Source organism: Oncorhynchus keta, chromosome 32, assembly GCF_023373465.1.
Source record: "Oncorhynchus keta strain PuntledgeMale-10-30-2019 chromosome 32, Oket_V2, whole genome shotgun sequence".
NCBI lineage: Eukaryota > Metazoa > Chordata > Actinopteri > Salmoniformes > Salmonidae > Oncorhynchus > Oncorhynchus keta.
The window spans coordinates 5146481-5162792 of NC_068452.1; the positions used below are offsets into that span (position 1 = coordinate 5146481).

At 43.9% G+C, this 16312-nt stretch overlaps 2 protein-coding genes across 3 annotated transcripts; one reads left to right on the forward strand and one right to left on the reverse strand.

Moving 5' to 3' along the window:
- The first annotated feature begins 335 nt into the window (after nt 1-335).
- On the forward strand, nt 336-7208 carry LOC118364881 (protein FAM83B-like). Of its 2 annotated transcripts, none has more exons than XM_035746667.2 (5): nt 336-544; nt 904-1410; nt 2444-2608; nt 3927-4051; nt 4277-7208. In XM_035746667.2, the coding sequence occupies exons 2-5, from the start codon at nt 958-960 to the stop codon at nt 6507-6509; spliced, it is 2976 nt and encodes a 991-aa protein (XP_035602560.2). In that variant the 5' UTR covers nt 336-544; nt 904-957; the 3' UTR covers nt 6510-7208. The 2 variants fall into 2 exon arrangements, with proteins under 2 accessions (XP_035602560.2, XP_052346400.1); XM_052490440.1 differs by having other exon boundaries at nt 931-1410.
- LOC118364882 (lengsin-like) lies at nt 7138-10273 on the reverse strand. The gene is made up of 4 exons (XM_035746672.2): nt 10075-10273; nt 8959-9706; nt 8653-8816; nt 7138-8488 (listed from the first exon to the last, which is right to left on the reverse strand). The coding sequence occupies exons 1-4, from the start codon at nt 10117-10119 to the stop codon at nt 7274-7276; spliced, it is 2172 nt and encodes a 723-aa protein (XP_035602565.1). The 5' UTR covers nt 10120-10273; the 3' UTR covers nt 7138-7273.
- Nucleotides 10274-16312: the final 6039 nt, after the last annotated feature.

The window sequence follows — 16312 nt, forward strand, 5'->3', positions numbered from 1 at the left end:
CTGTCATTCTTTCTTTTTATTTCCCTCACTTGTCTCCTCTCACCTCCCAATTGTCTTTCTTTTAAGGAAGAACCTTTTAGTCATTTGCCAATAGCGTTAGACGATACTGATGTCTGTATGGCACAATATCCTTTTGATATTCTCCTCAAATATGTATTAAGAACATGTTGTACCTTAATACAAATGTACACTCCACAGAAGAGGTCACCTTTGGAGTAACAACTCTACCTATAAAGAAAACTACTGTGTTTCCTTTCACCCAAACAAGATACTACTAGCCTGACTTCTTCCAAACCTCTGAAAGGGGAGGGAGGGACTCTCAAGTGATGTGTTTTGTCAAAGCGGTAAATGGGGTGAAAGACTGCAGCAGGTTTGATCTGCAGCATCATCGACTGCTCACTTTTTAACTTCAGTCATACGACAGCGGTGCCGGTCAGGGTTGACTTGCTGGCTGTGATTCACAATGTTCAACTTACTGGACAATTTAACACATTCAATGGGATTTTAAAAGCAGAAGGAGCTGGTTATCATTGCTGACCATGAAGTAAGTCTAGTTTGTTGACATTATGACATTCAATTGAGTGCAAGGCCTCTTTTCTGTCTCTCCCCTGAAATGTTCAGGATGATTTGAAAAGATCCTTTGTGGTGTACTGTCTGTACTTGAATTTCCACACAGGTGGAGTGTATTTTCTACAAATGTACTGACTGAAGAATGTCTACACAAATATGGTAAAAGCAAACAGTTATTGGAAGTTTCACATGTGCTAGTTTGTGAGTCGACTGTTTCACTTAAATGGGTTTGGCCTTAGGTTGTGGCATTACACATAGTGAAGATGAAAATAGCACAAGTCACAATTTATTCAGTTCTGTCATAACACATGATATATTGTATATATTTTTAAGGTAATAACCCCATTCTACATAAATCAGAGATCCTCTCAGGGGGAGATCATACAAATGGAATCCAAGCTCTCCTGTCTGTTGTCCTTCAAAGAAGACATGATTCCAGTGGAATACATCCAGCCACACTACAAGGAGTCCTACCGGCTTGCCATCTACGCTCTGGTCAGTGGGGGTAGAGATGCCTACCAGGAGTACCTCAAAGCCGAACAACTCAGTGACTTTCTCTCTGAAGAGGAGGTCATCTTCATTTTGGACAATGCAGAGTTGCCAGTCCCGGAGGATGAAGATTATGAAGCAGGGAAACGTAAAAGTGAAGAAAATGTCATAACTCCCTCGACTTACTTCCCCACTGAGTCAGATGAGGAGGTTCCTGACCTTGACCTCGGCTGGCCAGAGTTCACCAATGAGAACGTGGAGACAAACATCAGCCTGCTTTTCCACCCTCCCAGACACAACACACCGACCATCAAAGAGACGATACGTAAACAAATCCAAGACGCAAGACAGGTAACGAGGCACAATAATATAATTTCCCATCAATAATTTTGCAGTGTCTGGTATTTACTGTTATGGTTTGTACAAATTCACATTCCCGCGTTTGAATTGTCTTTCTCACAGAGTAGCATTTCCCACAGCTGCACATGTTGAGATTTTTTTTAATGTTCAGTTAAATGTCTGTGGCATATCAACTGCCTAAGCCTGTCTCAACCGGTTTCAAGGTAGGCCTACTGAAATGTTAGCTTCCCACGTCATGGCTGCTTGCCAGACTTATTGTGCTCTGAAAGGTTTCCACTTATCATCCTTACAATTGGATATGTAATTCCAGAAGGTTAAAAAAAGGGTGTGTGCGGATAACAAAAGTCATTGTTACTTCTCAAATCAGCACATACTGTGCTGTACAGACAGTGCACTTTTGAATACCGCAATTACTCAATGTTGGCGAAGCTTCTCTGAAAATATAGTTTACCGAGCTACCAATTACTTCACACTGGAAGAAGTTAAGCTACACTGAAGCAATCCTTAAGAAAAATATAGTTTACTTATCTAAAGTTACTTTGAAAAAGTAGTTCACTACTTTGTGAAAAAGGATCATATATAAATCTGAAATGTCATTGACGCCAAATTGCAAGAACAGATGTGAGTCAGATGTGTAATTTAGCCTATTAAACACAAAAAGTGAGAATAGGGCAGGGCTGATGCAGAAAAAGAAAGGAAATTCTTGCCTACTTCACCCATGTTTTATTTTGAGAAAAAAAAGTAGTGTATAGTTCCACACCACTACATTGCAAAACAAGCAATTAACTACTGAAAATGTTTGAATTTAGTTCAACTACCACCAAGCTACTGAAAAACTGCAATGAAAGTACTAGTTGAACTACATGTAGTTCACTACTCTCCAACACAGCAATTACTACACAGAAAAAGACATGAGGCACCGTTTCAGATTTGGTGACCAAGTTCTGAGACTTCTACTTTCAATAAACCTCTGCTGTTCCCACAACTGATAATGAAGCGTATTCGTCTTTCCTTTCTATTCTAGGTTATTGCTATAGCGATGGATGTCTTCACTGACGTTGATATTTTGACGGAGATTGTCAATGCGACTACTAGGGGAGTGATGGTCTACATACTTCTTGATGACTTCCAATTCAAAAGCTTTCTGAATATGGCTAAGAGCGCAGGTGTCCAAATCCAAGAGCTCAAGGTAAGGAATTGTATTTGAAATACTTCGCCAAAATGTAAATGAACTATAACAAAAACTTCTGCTTCGTCCAATGAAATACCACAATTTTTCTACACATAATTTGTCTATCCCATTACACTGTGTGTATAAAAAAATAGGAAGACCTTCCTAATATTGAGTTGCACACCCTTTTGCCCTCAATTAGTCAGGGCATGGACTCTACAAGGTGTCGAAAGCGTACCACAGGGATGTTGGCCCATGTTGACTCGCATGCCTCCCACAGTTAAAGTCAAGATGACTGGATGTCCTTTGGGCGGTGGACAATTCTTGATACGTATGGGAAGTGGTTGAGCTAAAAAAAAATCCAGCAGCATTGCAGTTCTTGACACACTTAAACCAGTGTGCCTGGCAACTACTACCATAACCTTTTCAAATGCACTTAAGAAGTTTGCCTTGCCTGTTCATCCTCTGAATGGCACACATACAGTACAAAATCAATGTCTCAATTGTCCCAAAGCTTAAAAATCTTTCTTTAACCTGTCTCCTCTCCTTCAATCTACACTGTTTGAAGTGGATTTAACAAGTGACATCAATAAGGGATCATGGCCTTCACCCAGATTCATCTTGTCAGTCTATGTCATGGAAAGGGCAGGCGTTCCTAATGTTTTCTACACTCAGCATATATTCACAAAGCAACTGTAAGAGCTTAAAGTCCTGATTACATTGTATTTATCTGATTTATTTAACCTTTATTTTATCAGGGCGTCATACTGAGACCAAGGTCTCTTTCAATGCATAGCAGGAGTTTGTCAGTGGCATGACCTTTTAACTATTGGCAGGAGTCTTCGCGCATTAGCAATGACATTTGCTCCACACCCTTGGTGGAAATGCAGTAGTCATTTACCCTAAAGCATCATCAGTGTATTAACATGCTGGATGTGATCAGCGGGTTTATTTCATGGCGTTTATGGTGCAGTGCCAGGCTTGTTCCTGTTACAAAGTGTCTTTACCCTTTGTCTCAAATGGATAGATCGAGAACTTGTTTTTGAGCAAAAACAACGTTTCCCGATGAAAGATGAAATGTGTTTGCTATCTTGCTGTAACGCTTAATCATTCCAAACCAAATTTCTGGTTGGCCTCCTGTCAATGGTTTTGGGGATGGTTGTCACAAGTTTGTTAAGGTTAGAGTTGTAGTAGTAGTGTGTGTGTGTGTGTGTGTGTGTGTGTGTGTGTGTGTGTGTGTGTGTGTGTGTGTGTGTGTGTGTGTGTGTGTGTGTGTGTGTGTGTGTGTGTGTGTGTGTGTGTGTGTGTGTGCGAAAAATTATTCTGTCTTGTTCAGAACCTGCGAGTTCGGACAGTGAAAGGACAGCAGTACATGTGTCGATCTGGAGCAAAGTTCCATGGATCTTTGGAGCAGAGGTTTCTTTTGGTGGACTGCAAAACAGTGTTGTACGGCACATATAGGTATGTCTAACCTAGTACAACCAACTCTGTCCACTCTATTGCATTTCAAACATAAATCTGTTCACAAACTCTTCCTTATTCTTGTAACAGTATGTTAAATATAGTATTATACATTACATAGCATACTAACATTTTCTAAAGTATTCATGGAGTTTTATATATAACTAACCGGATGACTGCGTTTATTTATTATAATACCTTTCTTTTGATCTCCCTTTTCTCCAGCTTCATGTGGTCCTTTGAGAAGATCAACCTCAGTATGGTCCTGGTGGTCACAGGGCAGCTGGTGGGCTCCTACGACGAGGAGTTCAGACGTCTGTTCGCCCGATCCACTCTTCCCGCCACTCTCTCTCAGGAGAGAGACTCCCAGAAAGAGCCGGCTACGTCCACATACGACCCTTATTCTGGTCGGCACTTCGGGAGCAGACTCTCGCTTGACCAGATTCACATGCGATCCCGTGGGAAACAGCTTGGCTTGATGAGCTCTACCGGTCAACAGAAGGACGATCGATACAACAATGGACAGATGGTCAAAAGAGGACTGAGCTTTCAGGACAGACTGAATCAATCTCACTGCACCGATATGGTGAAACTTGTGAGGGGACACAGCTACGCCGGAGAGCTGCCGCGGAGAGGGAATTCCACAACTCACTTGAGGAATGTAGTAAGAGATGAAGCTGGCGGCGCTCACGGTGCCCCTGAGAGAGGCAGATGCAGCGAGGATCTACTGTTACCAGGCAGGATGAATCATTACACGCAGAAGAGGTACGGCATTGACCAACAGCATCTACTCCCTTACAGCAGTGAGAACTCTCTTAACAGGTGGAAAATCGACTCGTACCTCAATAACAGTGATGCGATCCTAGGGGAGCCAGTTGATAATCTGCATCTGCCTGACAGCACTCAGAACCCAAACACATCATCCCGGATGAGAACATCAGTCCTCTTCAACAGCCGTCTGGCAGAGCAGTATGAAACTCCCAACTATATGTCTGAGCACTCTTTGACATCTCCACAAGGCAGTCTATGGATGCTATCTCCACAGGGCAGTCTAGGAGTGACATCTCCACAGGGCAGTCTAGGTGGCCTAAGCAACTTCCAAACCCAACTGACCCCTGCTAGATTGAGGGAGAGTCAGACGAGACTGGAAGAGATCAGACGGAAAAGGCTCAGTTTACATGAGTATGAGGAACCTGTCAGCAACTTAAGGCCAGGGCAGAGCCAGGATTCTCTCCGGCTGTCTATTTTCTCTACTCTGGAAAGAGCTAAAGGAAGGTCGTCAGAGAGAGGCCTGGATGAAAGGCACAGTTCGGCAGAGCTTGCAGGCAGCTCAGAACAGAGTTCTATTCAAGGACCTTCTAGCCACAGAGAGGAACTCAACCCAGGAGGTCAACAGGAAGAGGAAAACAGAGTTGAAGACCAAAAATGTAAACTAACCAACTTTAGTGATGCGCAAAAGTCTGTCTCACAATACGATATCACGACCAAGACAGAGAGGAATCCTCTTGATGACTGGCAAGAGCCTCTCTCCAGGACGATGTCAGCAGCCCAACTGGGAATACAACTAAAGGAACCTTTGCTCAAGCCCTCCAACTTCAGACAAGTTGGACTTAATGTGGAGAGCTCTAAAGCACTAACATCTTTGATTGGAATACCAGAGGAGAAGGAGGGCCCCACCAGGAAGAGTCATGGCTCCGCTGACCAGCTGGCCAACAGCTCTGACTTGGTGCTCTCCGCAGACAAAGAGGAATCATGCCAAAGTGCGAATCCATTGAAACCCAGAACTTCAGTGGAATCAATAATGAATATAGTGCATGCCAATGTTTCAGTGGAGAAAATGGTGGAGAAAACGTCACACAAAGAAGAAGGATCAGAACTCCAAAGGCAGAATTCATTCAGATCCACAATTCAAAGGATAGGTTCAGTAAGATCAAAGCATTTAGTGCAGGCTGACATTTCCGCAGAGCAGAGAACCATCTCAGATCCTCCTGGAAAACCGTCAGCTGTGCGACTTACTACATCACCCAAAGGTCATTCTCCAAGCCCGTCCAGGTCATCAAACATTGCGGCTGACACTGAAACCGAAAAGGAACAACTATATAATTCTCCCAGCCCAGCAGGTAAATCCTCATCTCCTGGGTTAACGACTAGCTGGGTTAGAAGGAGCTTTAGAAAGAAATGTGTACCGGACCAGGACTCCCTGAGCTCCACAAACACTGTGGAGAGTCAAGCATCAATTCATTCAGACACCGGGCGGAAACGAGCGTATAGCCGGTTTGAGAGTTTTGTTTCATTTGACAATAAGCCTTCTGTTAAACCGACAACAGCTACTACGAACCGATATGACTCAGACAAACACGGGAGTTCCATGCACCGCTATCAGACTGAAACTACTCCCAATGAAAATAAGCTTGGTCGATTCATACAACGGGTGGGGAATCTCATCAGCAAGAAGTGAATGTGTCAATGTTGTCTACGATCAAGGCAATAACAGCACTGTTCTATGACAGGGTTTGTATTGTAAATTAGACTGTTAAGTCTTAAGGGAATTTGCATGTATTTTTTTTGCACTGGTTATGGGATACATTTTATTGTACAAATTGTTATATGTTGGAATGTTCTAATATGGCAATTGTGCTAATTCTGATAAAGCAATATCATTTTTATGCCTTACTTGTGAAATGGTCAGTTAGATTTTCCCTTAGTTGTCAATTGAATACCCCAAATATTACTGTCCTTTGTTTTGAGTTCATAGTAGACATTTCATTTTAAAAAGTGCATACATGCATATGAAAATAATTGCTTCAATATAAGGTACCCTCTGTTGTGTGTTCGGCTATACATGTAAAATAAGTTTCAATGTCAGTATTCAGCGTGAAGTGGGCAGTTTCCTTTCATACGTTTTCCCATGGCACTGTAATAGGTTGAGAATATTATTTATGTTTGCGTACCATACTGACAGCTATCTACTGTAAGGCATAATAATTCAAGACCCAAAACTCCATATGTTTCCTACTCTCTTTTTAAAGAAATCTGATTAAATGTGATAATTCATTTTCAATTCATTTGGGCCCTGCACACAGATGTTGATATTTCAATCATGTTTTTATTGTTTTCTGTCAAATATGGAATAAAAAAAGATATATGTTGAAAGAAAGCATTGTGTGAATTCGATCAATCCATTTGTTTAACAGGAAACCGACTGTACAACATTGAGTACTTCTATATGAAATATTCCAGACATTTGTTCCTCTCTGCATCCAGTTCTTCAGTCTCAATCTCAAATTGCTTCAGAGCAATAAAATACTGCACAAATGGTTCTCCCAGCGCTCCGCGAATCACATGGTCTTCGCTCAAAGCCACCAGAGCGTCTTCCAGCTTCACAGGGATGGAAAACTGCTGTTTCCCCAGCTGGGTGTGGGTGGAGGCCCTGGTCAGACCCGTCTCAGCCGCCAGGTTGCGTTTGATACCATCCAGTCCTGCCGCCACGGTGGCCGCCAGCACCACGTATGGGTTAGCCATGGCCGAGCCCAGCTTGTTGTCGATATGCATCTCCCGCCCGCCATGGCATTTTACATTGAAGGCGCTGCTGTTGTCGTTGTAGCCGTAGGTGGCGTAGAGCACGTTGTGCTTGGGGTCTTTAACCTTCTTGGCGATGTGGCTGCGGCAGCTCAACCCAGGAGAGAGCAGGCAGCTCAGGGCGGCCGAGTGGCTCAGGAGCCCCGCAAGCCACTTCCTGCCAATCTCCGACAGCTCCCCTCCGCCATGGTCCCCGGTGTGGAAGAGACTACGGCGGCCGTTGGCGTCCCAGAGAGAGTGGGAAAGCACCCCGGCATTGTACAGGCTGTCGTCGGTGAAGAAGCTGGCGATGTAGCTGTGTTTCCTCGCCATCTCTTTGATGCCGGTACGGAACGTGAAGGCGGTGTCGGCGGCCGCGATGCCAAACTCCGGCCTCAGGTTGATCTCCATCTGGCCGGGCACCATGGCTGAGGCCAAACTGTCCACGTCGGCTCCCATGCAGTACATCCCATTCACCAGCTGCTGGAAGAAGGGCAGGTCGTGGTTGCTGGCCAGGGTGGTGGCGGGGAACAGAATGGTCTTGGGGCCCACCCTGTCGGGCGCTCCCAGGACACAGCACTCGTAGGTGAAGGAGGAGTACAGGGAGAAACCCATGCTCTGGAGCTGCCCCATCAGCTGCTTGGCAATGAGGCGGGGTGCGGTGCGCAGGGGGCTGCCGGTTATCATGCAGGGGTCACAGATGACCCGGGCCGTCTGCTCAGCCCAGGGCAGCACCCTGAAGGTCGACAGGTCTGGGATAAGCAGCACGTCGCTGCTGAAGTTGGCAGGGTTTTTGGCGTGGTCCACCTCACAGCTCTTAGGGCTCAGGGTCAGCTCTAGGTAGCTTCTTGGCATCGGCACCCCGTACATTGCTTTCTCCTGTAAAGATTTAAGATAAATTTACATCATGGGATTTTTCCTATAGCCAAGCATAACCAATGAGCAACCATTTAAACAAATAGCATTATAACATTGTGAGTTGTCTCAATACACTATAGCTAGTATGTTTCAGGATGTTTGTGTACTGTGTGTGAGATGATTACATGAAAGAAGCGGACTGGCACTGTCTTAGACCTGGACACCCCATGGAGATCCGTGGCCTCGAAGCGGACAAAGTTGATATTCTCCCGGACAATCTGCTGCTTGATGTGCTCCATGGCTGAGAAGCTCTGAGTCCCAGACTTATCCATGTTGTCTTTACTGTTATCTATGAGAACAAGAGCCAAAAGCAACTATCATGTCTGTAAAAAAAGATGTTTGCCCGAGATGGAACTACTGTATTAGCTACAAGTTTATAAAAAAAATGTAATAAAAGCTTTTTGATAAAACTAATCCCAAACCAGACTGACCTGTTTGTGAGTTCCAGGTCTCTCCACAGTTGGCACTACTGTTCTCGAACGTGGACGACCAAACTCCGGATTGCCTGTTTGCTCCAGTCACATCTGACGAGTCCATCCCGGAGCCAAGCTGGAGGGAGCTGCTGTCCCTGGACCTGGCGGACACCCTCTTGGAAGCATCAGAGTGGGGCTTGAAAGTGGTGAAGGAGGACTGGGACTCCGGACGTCCATCTCCTCTGTTGGACCCATGCAGGTTGGTCCCATGCAGGTTGGTCCCATGCAGGTTGGTCCCATGCAGGTTGGTCCCATGCAGGTAGGTGTAAGGGGCTGGGCTTCCAGGACGCCTCCCCTCCTCCTTCCCCCGGGCACCAAGCATGGAACTATCCTTCAGGATACTCTTCAACTCATCCATGGTCTGTCGGGAGACCCCCACCTCGCTGTTGGACGCCCTTTGGCTGTAGGTGCAACCCTCTCTGGACCACTCCACCCTGGAGGGAGGGCCCTCATCCTGCCTGGGCCGGTCCCTCTCTTGAGAACCAGAGGGCCTGTGGGAGTGGGTAGAGGGGCTGATAGAGATGATGGTGGGGTTGTTTTCTGAGGGTCTGGGGCTGCTCACGTAGTCGGAGTGGTGGACTATGGACGGCCCCCCTCTGTCCCAGTCCACTGGGGCCACGTGTTTCCCACTCACCTTCACTCCCTTCTTCTTGCCCAGGCTCATTCCACTGCCATCTACCTGGTCTCTGAGCTTACTTGAGCCCTCCTGGAAACACCACCCAACCACCAAAAATATACAGTATTTTAAGTACTTTTTAAAATATAGTTATTATATAGTTATTAATAAACATATAATGTATTAATATATATATAAATATATATACACATTTTAATACTTACAACAAATAGATTACAATGAAATGAACCATGCATTTGTTACACCATATTAAAACAAAAGGAATGGAAAGGAACACTTTTTTTTACCATTTTCTTTTTCAATAGTGATGTTCTTTAAGATTATTCAATTCAGTTACCATTCATGAGCAAAAAAAACAGAACAACGTCGTGTCCAAATTCAAAACACCATACTGGGATTTACAGGTCTAAAAAATATAAAAGAGCTAGAGATGTTACCTCGAGAACGAGATCCTCTGAGTCATGTATTCCTTTCATACTCATTTGTGAGTTTTGACCTGAGATTTGAGTGCCTTCATTTGAAACCAGAGCTATGCTCGCACATTTCCTTTATGGACAATTGGCACAATGGTGATGGATTGGAAAATTCTCTCACCACACCCATGAGCACTCCTGTTGGACACTGGTATCCACTGACAACTGGTAGAGACTGAAACACGTCTGCTTTCACCCCAGTGGCTATTAACATCGACAATTCAATATCCCTCTTTGTGTCAATGCAAAGGGAGGTGGAGACAAAAACACACAGCTCAGCTATTTTGTTTGTGCCTCCAATCATGACACTCAGGCAGTTTCTAGAAAGATGCATTTTGTTCAAAAGTACTTTTTCTAGAATAATGAGAAACATTAACATATTTATCAGGCATCTATAATTGATGTTGTAACTCTAACTTTTTGCTGATATTAACTCTTTGATGGTAAAGAATTAGGCTACTGGCTGTATTAAATAAAACTAGATTTGATATGGCTTCACAAAACCTTTATATCAAGACTGGGACCAAATATGTTCTCTTTTCTATAATAATTTCTATAGTGAGATTCATTTATATTTAGATTAACTTGCGCAACATTGGCATAGGACCTAGATTGAATTTAGTGCTCATCCAGGACACTGTATCAACTTGATAACATCTTAATTACAATATTATTAAGAACAACTATACTACTATATTATATCCAAAAATACTTTTCACTGAAATACCTAATAAGATAAATGTTTTAGTAATATAGACCGCAGTACAGCATAGCCTAGCTATAGCCTACTTATAAATATCTACAAAATAGTGCATTTTACCTGCTAAGATGTGTACATCATGATGTTTACAATTCCGGTTACTCAACTTTTGAAAGAATAGCCTATTTGTTGCCACATAGGCCTAACAGAGCCTAAATTAAGGTTGTCACTAGCTTCTATGAGAAGGACGCTATTCCAGCCCGCAAATTGGATGTGAGCATTCCTGCATCTGCAGGAAGCTCTCTTTATACTTCTATTCGTCAATTTTTAAACTATAGTCTCAGTCGGTATTCAAGTAATAATAAGGAATTCCCCTCGACCACGCTCACAAATTGAGATAAACCAACATTATGTCCTATTGACACCCATTGTAAAAGAACCAACATCCCCCCACAAAAAATGCACTGTCATGTTAACAAGCAACATGTCCCAAAAACAGGACATGTCAAAGTAAAATGGACAATATGGAATGGACAATGTGTTGTCCTGGAGTTCCACCCCATTGTCATGATCAGAGGTTTCAAGTTTGTATCCGTAAACTGTCCGGACCAGACGTCTTTTTTGGTGTTTTACAAATGGTAGGCTTGCCACATATTTTATTTTATTATTATTATTTATTTCACCTTTATTTAACCAGGTAGGCAAGTTGAGAACAAGTTCTCATTTACAATTGCGACCTGGCCAAGATAAAGCAAAGCAGGTCGACACATACAACAACACAGTTACACATGGAGTAAAACAAACATACAGTCAATAATACAGTAGAAACAAGTCTATATACGATGTGAGCAAGTGAGGTGAGATAAGGGAGGTAAAGGCAAAAAAAAGGGCAATGGTGGCAAAGTAAATACAATATAGCAAGTAAAACACTGGAATGGTAGATTTGCAGTGGAAGAATGTGCAAAGTAGAAATAAAAATAATGGGGTGCAAAGGAGCAAAATAAATAAATATATAAAATAAATACAGTAGAAAGAAAGAGGTAGTTGTTTGGGCTAAATTATAGATGGGCTATGTACAGGTGCAGTAATCTGTGAGCTGCTCTGTCAGTTGGTGCTTAAAGCTAGTGAGGGAGATTAGTGTTTCCAGTTTCAGAGATTTTTGTAGTTTGTTCCAGTCATTGGCAGCAGAGAACTGGAAGGAGAGGCGGCCAAAGAAAGAATTGGTTTTGGGGGTGAGGGCGTGCTACAGGTGGGTGATGCTATGTTGACCAGCGAGCTGAGATAAGGGGGGACTTTATCTAGCAGGGTCTTGTAGATGACCTGGAGCCAGTGGGTTTGGCAATAAGTATGAAGCGAGGGCCAGCCAACGAGAGCATACAGGTCGCAATGGTGGGTAGTATATGGGGCTTTGGTGACCAAACAGATGGCACTGTGATAGACTGCATCCAATTTGTTGAGTAGGGTATTGGAGGCTATTTTGTAAATGACATCGCCGAAGTCGAGGATTGGTAGGATGGTCAGTTTTACAAGGGTATGTTTGGCAGCATGAGTGAAGGATGCTTTGTTGCAAAATAGGAAGCCAATTCTAGATTTCATTTTGGATTGGAGATGTTTGATGTGGGTCTGGAAGGAGAGTTTACAGTCTAACCAGACACCTAGGTATTTGTAGTTGTCCACGTATTCTAAGTTAGAGCCGTCCAGAGTAGTGATCTTAGACAGGCGGGCAGGTGCAGGCAGCGATCGGTTGAAGAGCATGCATTTAGTTTTACTTGTATTTAAGAGCAATTGGAGGCCACGGAAGGAGAGTTGTATGGCATTGAAGCTTGCCTGGAGGGTTGTTTACACAGAGTCCAAAGAAGGGCCAGAAGTATACAGAATGGTGTCGTCTGCGTAGAGGTGGATCAAAGACTCACCAGCAGCAAGAGCGACATCATTGATGTATACAGAGAAGAGAGTTGGTCCAAGAATTGAACCCTGTGACACCCCCATAGAGACTGCTAGAGGTCCGGACAACAGACCCTCCGATTTGACACACTGAACTCTATCAGAGAAGTAGTTGGTGAACCAGGCGAGGCATTTGAGAAACCAAGGCTGTCGAGTCTGCCGATGAGGATGTGGTGATTGACAGAGTCGAAAGCCTTGGCCAGCTCAATGAATACGGCTGCACAGTAATATTTCTTATCGATGGCGGTTAAGATATCTTTTAGGACCTTGAGCGTGGCTGAGTTGCCCCCATGACCAGCTCTGAAACCAGATTGCATAGCAGAGAGGGTATGGTGAGATTCGAAATGGTCGGTAATCTGTTTGTTGACTTGGCTTTCGCAGACCTTAAAAAGGCAGGGTAGGATAGATATAGGTCTGTAGCAGTTTGGGTCAAGAGTGTCCCGGCCTTTGAAGAGGGGGATGACCGCAGCTGCTTTCCAATCTTTGGGAATCTCAGATGACACGAAAGAGAGGTTGAATAGGGGTGGCAACAATTTCGGCAGATAATTTTAGAAAGAAAGATTGTCTAGCCCGGCTGATTTGTAGGGGTCCAGATTTTGCCGCTCTTTCAGAACATCAGCTGACTGGATTTGTGAGAAGGAGAAATGGGGAAGGCTTGGGCGAGATGCTGTGGGGGGTGCAGTGCTGTTGACCGGGGTAGGGGTAGCCAGGTGGAAAGCATGGCCAGCCGTAGAAAAATGCTTATTGAAATTCCCAATTATAGTGGATTTATCGGTGGTGACAGTGTTTCCTATCTTCAGTGCAGTGGGCAGCTGGGAGGAGGTGTTCTTATTCTCCATGGACTTTACAGTATCCAAACTTTTTTGAGTTAGTGTTGCAGGAAGCACATTTCTGCTTGAAAAAGCTAGCCTTGGCTTTTCTAACTGCCTGTGTATATTGGTTTCTAGCTTCCCTGAAAAGCTGCATATCACGGGGGCTGTTCGATGCTAATGCAGAACACCATAGGATGTTTTTGTGTTGGTTGAGGGCATTCAGGTCTGGGGAGAACCAAGGGCTATATCTGTTCCTGGTTCTAATTTTCTTGAATGGGGCATGCTTATTTAAGATGGTTAGGAAGGCATTTTAAAATAAAAACAGGCATCCTCTACTGACGGGATGAGATCAATATCCTTCCAGGATACCCCGGCCAGGTCGATTAGAAAGGCCTGCTCGCTGAAGTGTTTCAGGGAGCGTTTGACAGTAATGAGTGGAGGTTGTTTGACCGCTGACCCATTACGGATGCAAGCAATGAGGCAGTGATCGCTGAGATCTTGGTTGAAGACAGCAGAGGTGTATTTAGAGGGCAAGTTGGTTAGGATGATATCTATGAGGGTGCCCGTGTTTACGGCTTTGGGGAGGTACCTGGTAGGTTCATTGATAATTTGTGTGAGATTGAGGGCATCAAGCTTAGATTGTAGGCATGTTCCAGTTTATGTCGCCTAGCAGCACGAGCTCTGAAGATAGATGGGGGGCAATCAGTTCACATATGGTGTCCAGAGCACAGCTGGGGGCAGAGAGTGGTCTATAGCAGGCGGCAACGGTGAGAGACTTGTTTTTAGAGAGGTGGATTTTTTAAAGTAGAAGTTCAAATTGTTTGGGTACAGACCTGGATATTAGGACAGAACTCTGCAGGCTATCTATGCAGTAGATTGCAACACCGCCCCCTTTAGCAGTTCTATCTTGTCTGAAAATGTTGTAGTTAGGGATGAAAATTTCTGAATTTTTGGTGGTCTTCCTAAACCAGGATTCAGACACAGCTAGAACATCCGGGTTGGCAGAGTGTGCTAAAGCAGTGAATTAAACAAACTTAGGGAGGAGGCTTCTAAATGTTAACATGCATGAAACCAAGGCTATTACGGCTACAGAAGTCATCAAAAGAGAGCGCCTGGGGAATAGGAGTGGAGCTAGGCACTGCAGGGCCTGGATTAACCTCTACATCACCAGAGGAAAAGAGGAGGAGTAGGATAAGGGTACGGCTAAAAGCAATGAGAATTGGTCGTCTAGAACGTCTGGAACAGCGAGTAAAAGGAGGTTTCTGGAGGCGATGAAATAGCTTCAAGGTATAATGTACAGACAAAGGTATGGTAGGATGTGAATACAGTGGAGGTAAACCTAGGTATTGAGTGATGATGAGAGAGATATTGTCTCTAGAAACATCATTGAAACCAGGGGATGTCACCGCATGTGAGGGTGGTGGAACTAATAGGTTGGATAAGGTATAATGAGCAGGACTAGAGGCTCTACAGTGAAATAAGCCAATAAACACTAACCAGAACAGCAATGGACAAGGCATATTGACATTAAGGAGACGCATGCTTCGTCGAGTGATCAAAAGGGTCCAGTGAGTAGTGAGGTTGGTTGGGGTCACGGCGATTCAGACAGCTAGCCGGGCCATCGGTAGCAAGCTAGCATAGGATGGAGGTACACTATTCATTACTAAGAAGAAAAGGTGACATCACCTTAACTCTCATTTTAGTACATCAACGGTAACATGATATTCTCTTACCTAATTTAAACAAGTACCGCTTGTAACCAACGATGGAGAAGGCGTGTTTGCAGAGGAGCATGGTTTATATAGCTAGATAGCTACTCTACTCGTGCCAAAGTATGACTGTAGGGTATCAGCAAATATAATTAAAAGTTTACCCTATTCATCTATGGCACAGATACTTATGCACTGAACAGAAATATAAACGCAACAATTTCAACGATTTTACTGAACAACAGTTCATATGATTAAATCAGTCAATTGAGATAAATTCATTACGCCTTAATCTATGGATTTCACATGACTGGGCAGGGGTGCAGTCATCGGTGGGCCTGGGAGGGCAAAGGCCCACCCACATGGGAGCCAGGCCAAGTCAATTAGAATGAGTTTTTCCCCACAAAAGGGCTTTATTACAGACAGAAATACTCCTCAGTTTCATCAGGTGTCACCCGTCCAATGATCATGCTGTTTAATCAGCTTGTCGATATGCCATACCTGTCAGGTGGATGGATTATTCTTGGCAAAGAGAAATGCTCACTAACAGGGATACAGACAAATATGTGCACAAATTTGGAGAGAAATAAGATTTTTGTGCGTATGGAACATTTCTGGGATCTTTTATTTCAGCTCCCCTTTCATCTGTGCCAGGTGTTAGCTAGTTCCTGGCTAGCTAGGTCTTCAGCCAGCATGGAACAAAAGGGGTGAGGGTTGTTTAAAACTCTGACGCAGTTGTCAAGTCAAGACATCTGTCAGTGCTGCTGTGAACCGCATCACAAGAGACATGCCAAATGGGATAATAAAAATAGATATCTTTGATACAATTTCAATGTTGTTGCAATTTCAATGTTGTTGCTTTGTGTATCACCAAATTTGCTTGAGATGATTTTACTGCAACTCCTGCTCAATGCATCCAAGTTGCTTGACATAGGCGTTTCAAAGAGCTGTCAGTCAAGGCGAGCTCATGAATATAAATCCACCCCACAGCCTGTCTTTTCAAACTTCATGGTAGTTAGTCTTGAGATAAAAAAAAT

Coding starts and splice junctions, on each gene's coding strand:
- LOC118364881 (XM_035746667.2), top strand. CDS start 958: ATGGAATCCAAGCTCTCCTGTCTGTTGTCCTTCAAAGAAGACATGATT. Junction 1,411..2,443: donor AAATCCAAGACGCAAGACAG/GTAACGAGGCAC, acceptor TTTCTATTCTAG/GTTATTGCTATAGCGATGGA. Junction 2,609..3,926: donor TCCAAATCCAAGAGCTCAAG/GTAAGGAATTGT, acceptor TGTCTTGTTCAG/AACCTGCGAGTTCGGACAGT.
- LOC118364882 (XM_035746672.2), bottom strand. CDS start 10,119: ATGAGTATGAAAGGAATACATGACTCAGAGGATCTCGTTCTCGAG. Junction 9,707..10,074: donor CAGAGGATCTCGTTCTCGAG/GTAACATCTCTA, acceptor TGGTGTTTCCAG/GAGGGCTCAAGTAAGCTCAG. Junction 8,817..8,958: donor GACCTGGAACTCACAAACAG/GTCAGTCTGGTT, acceptor TTGTTCTCATAG/ATAACAGTAAAGACAACATG.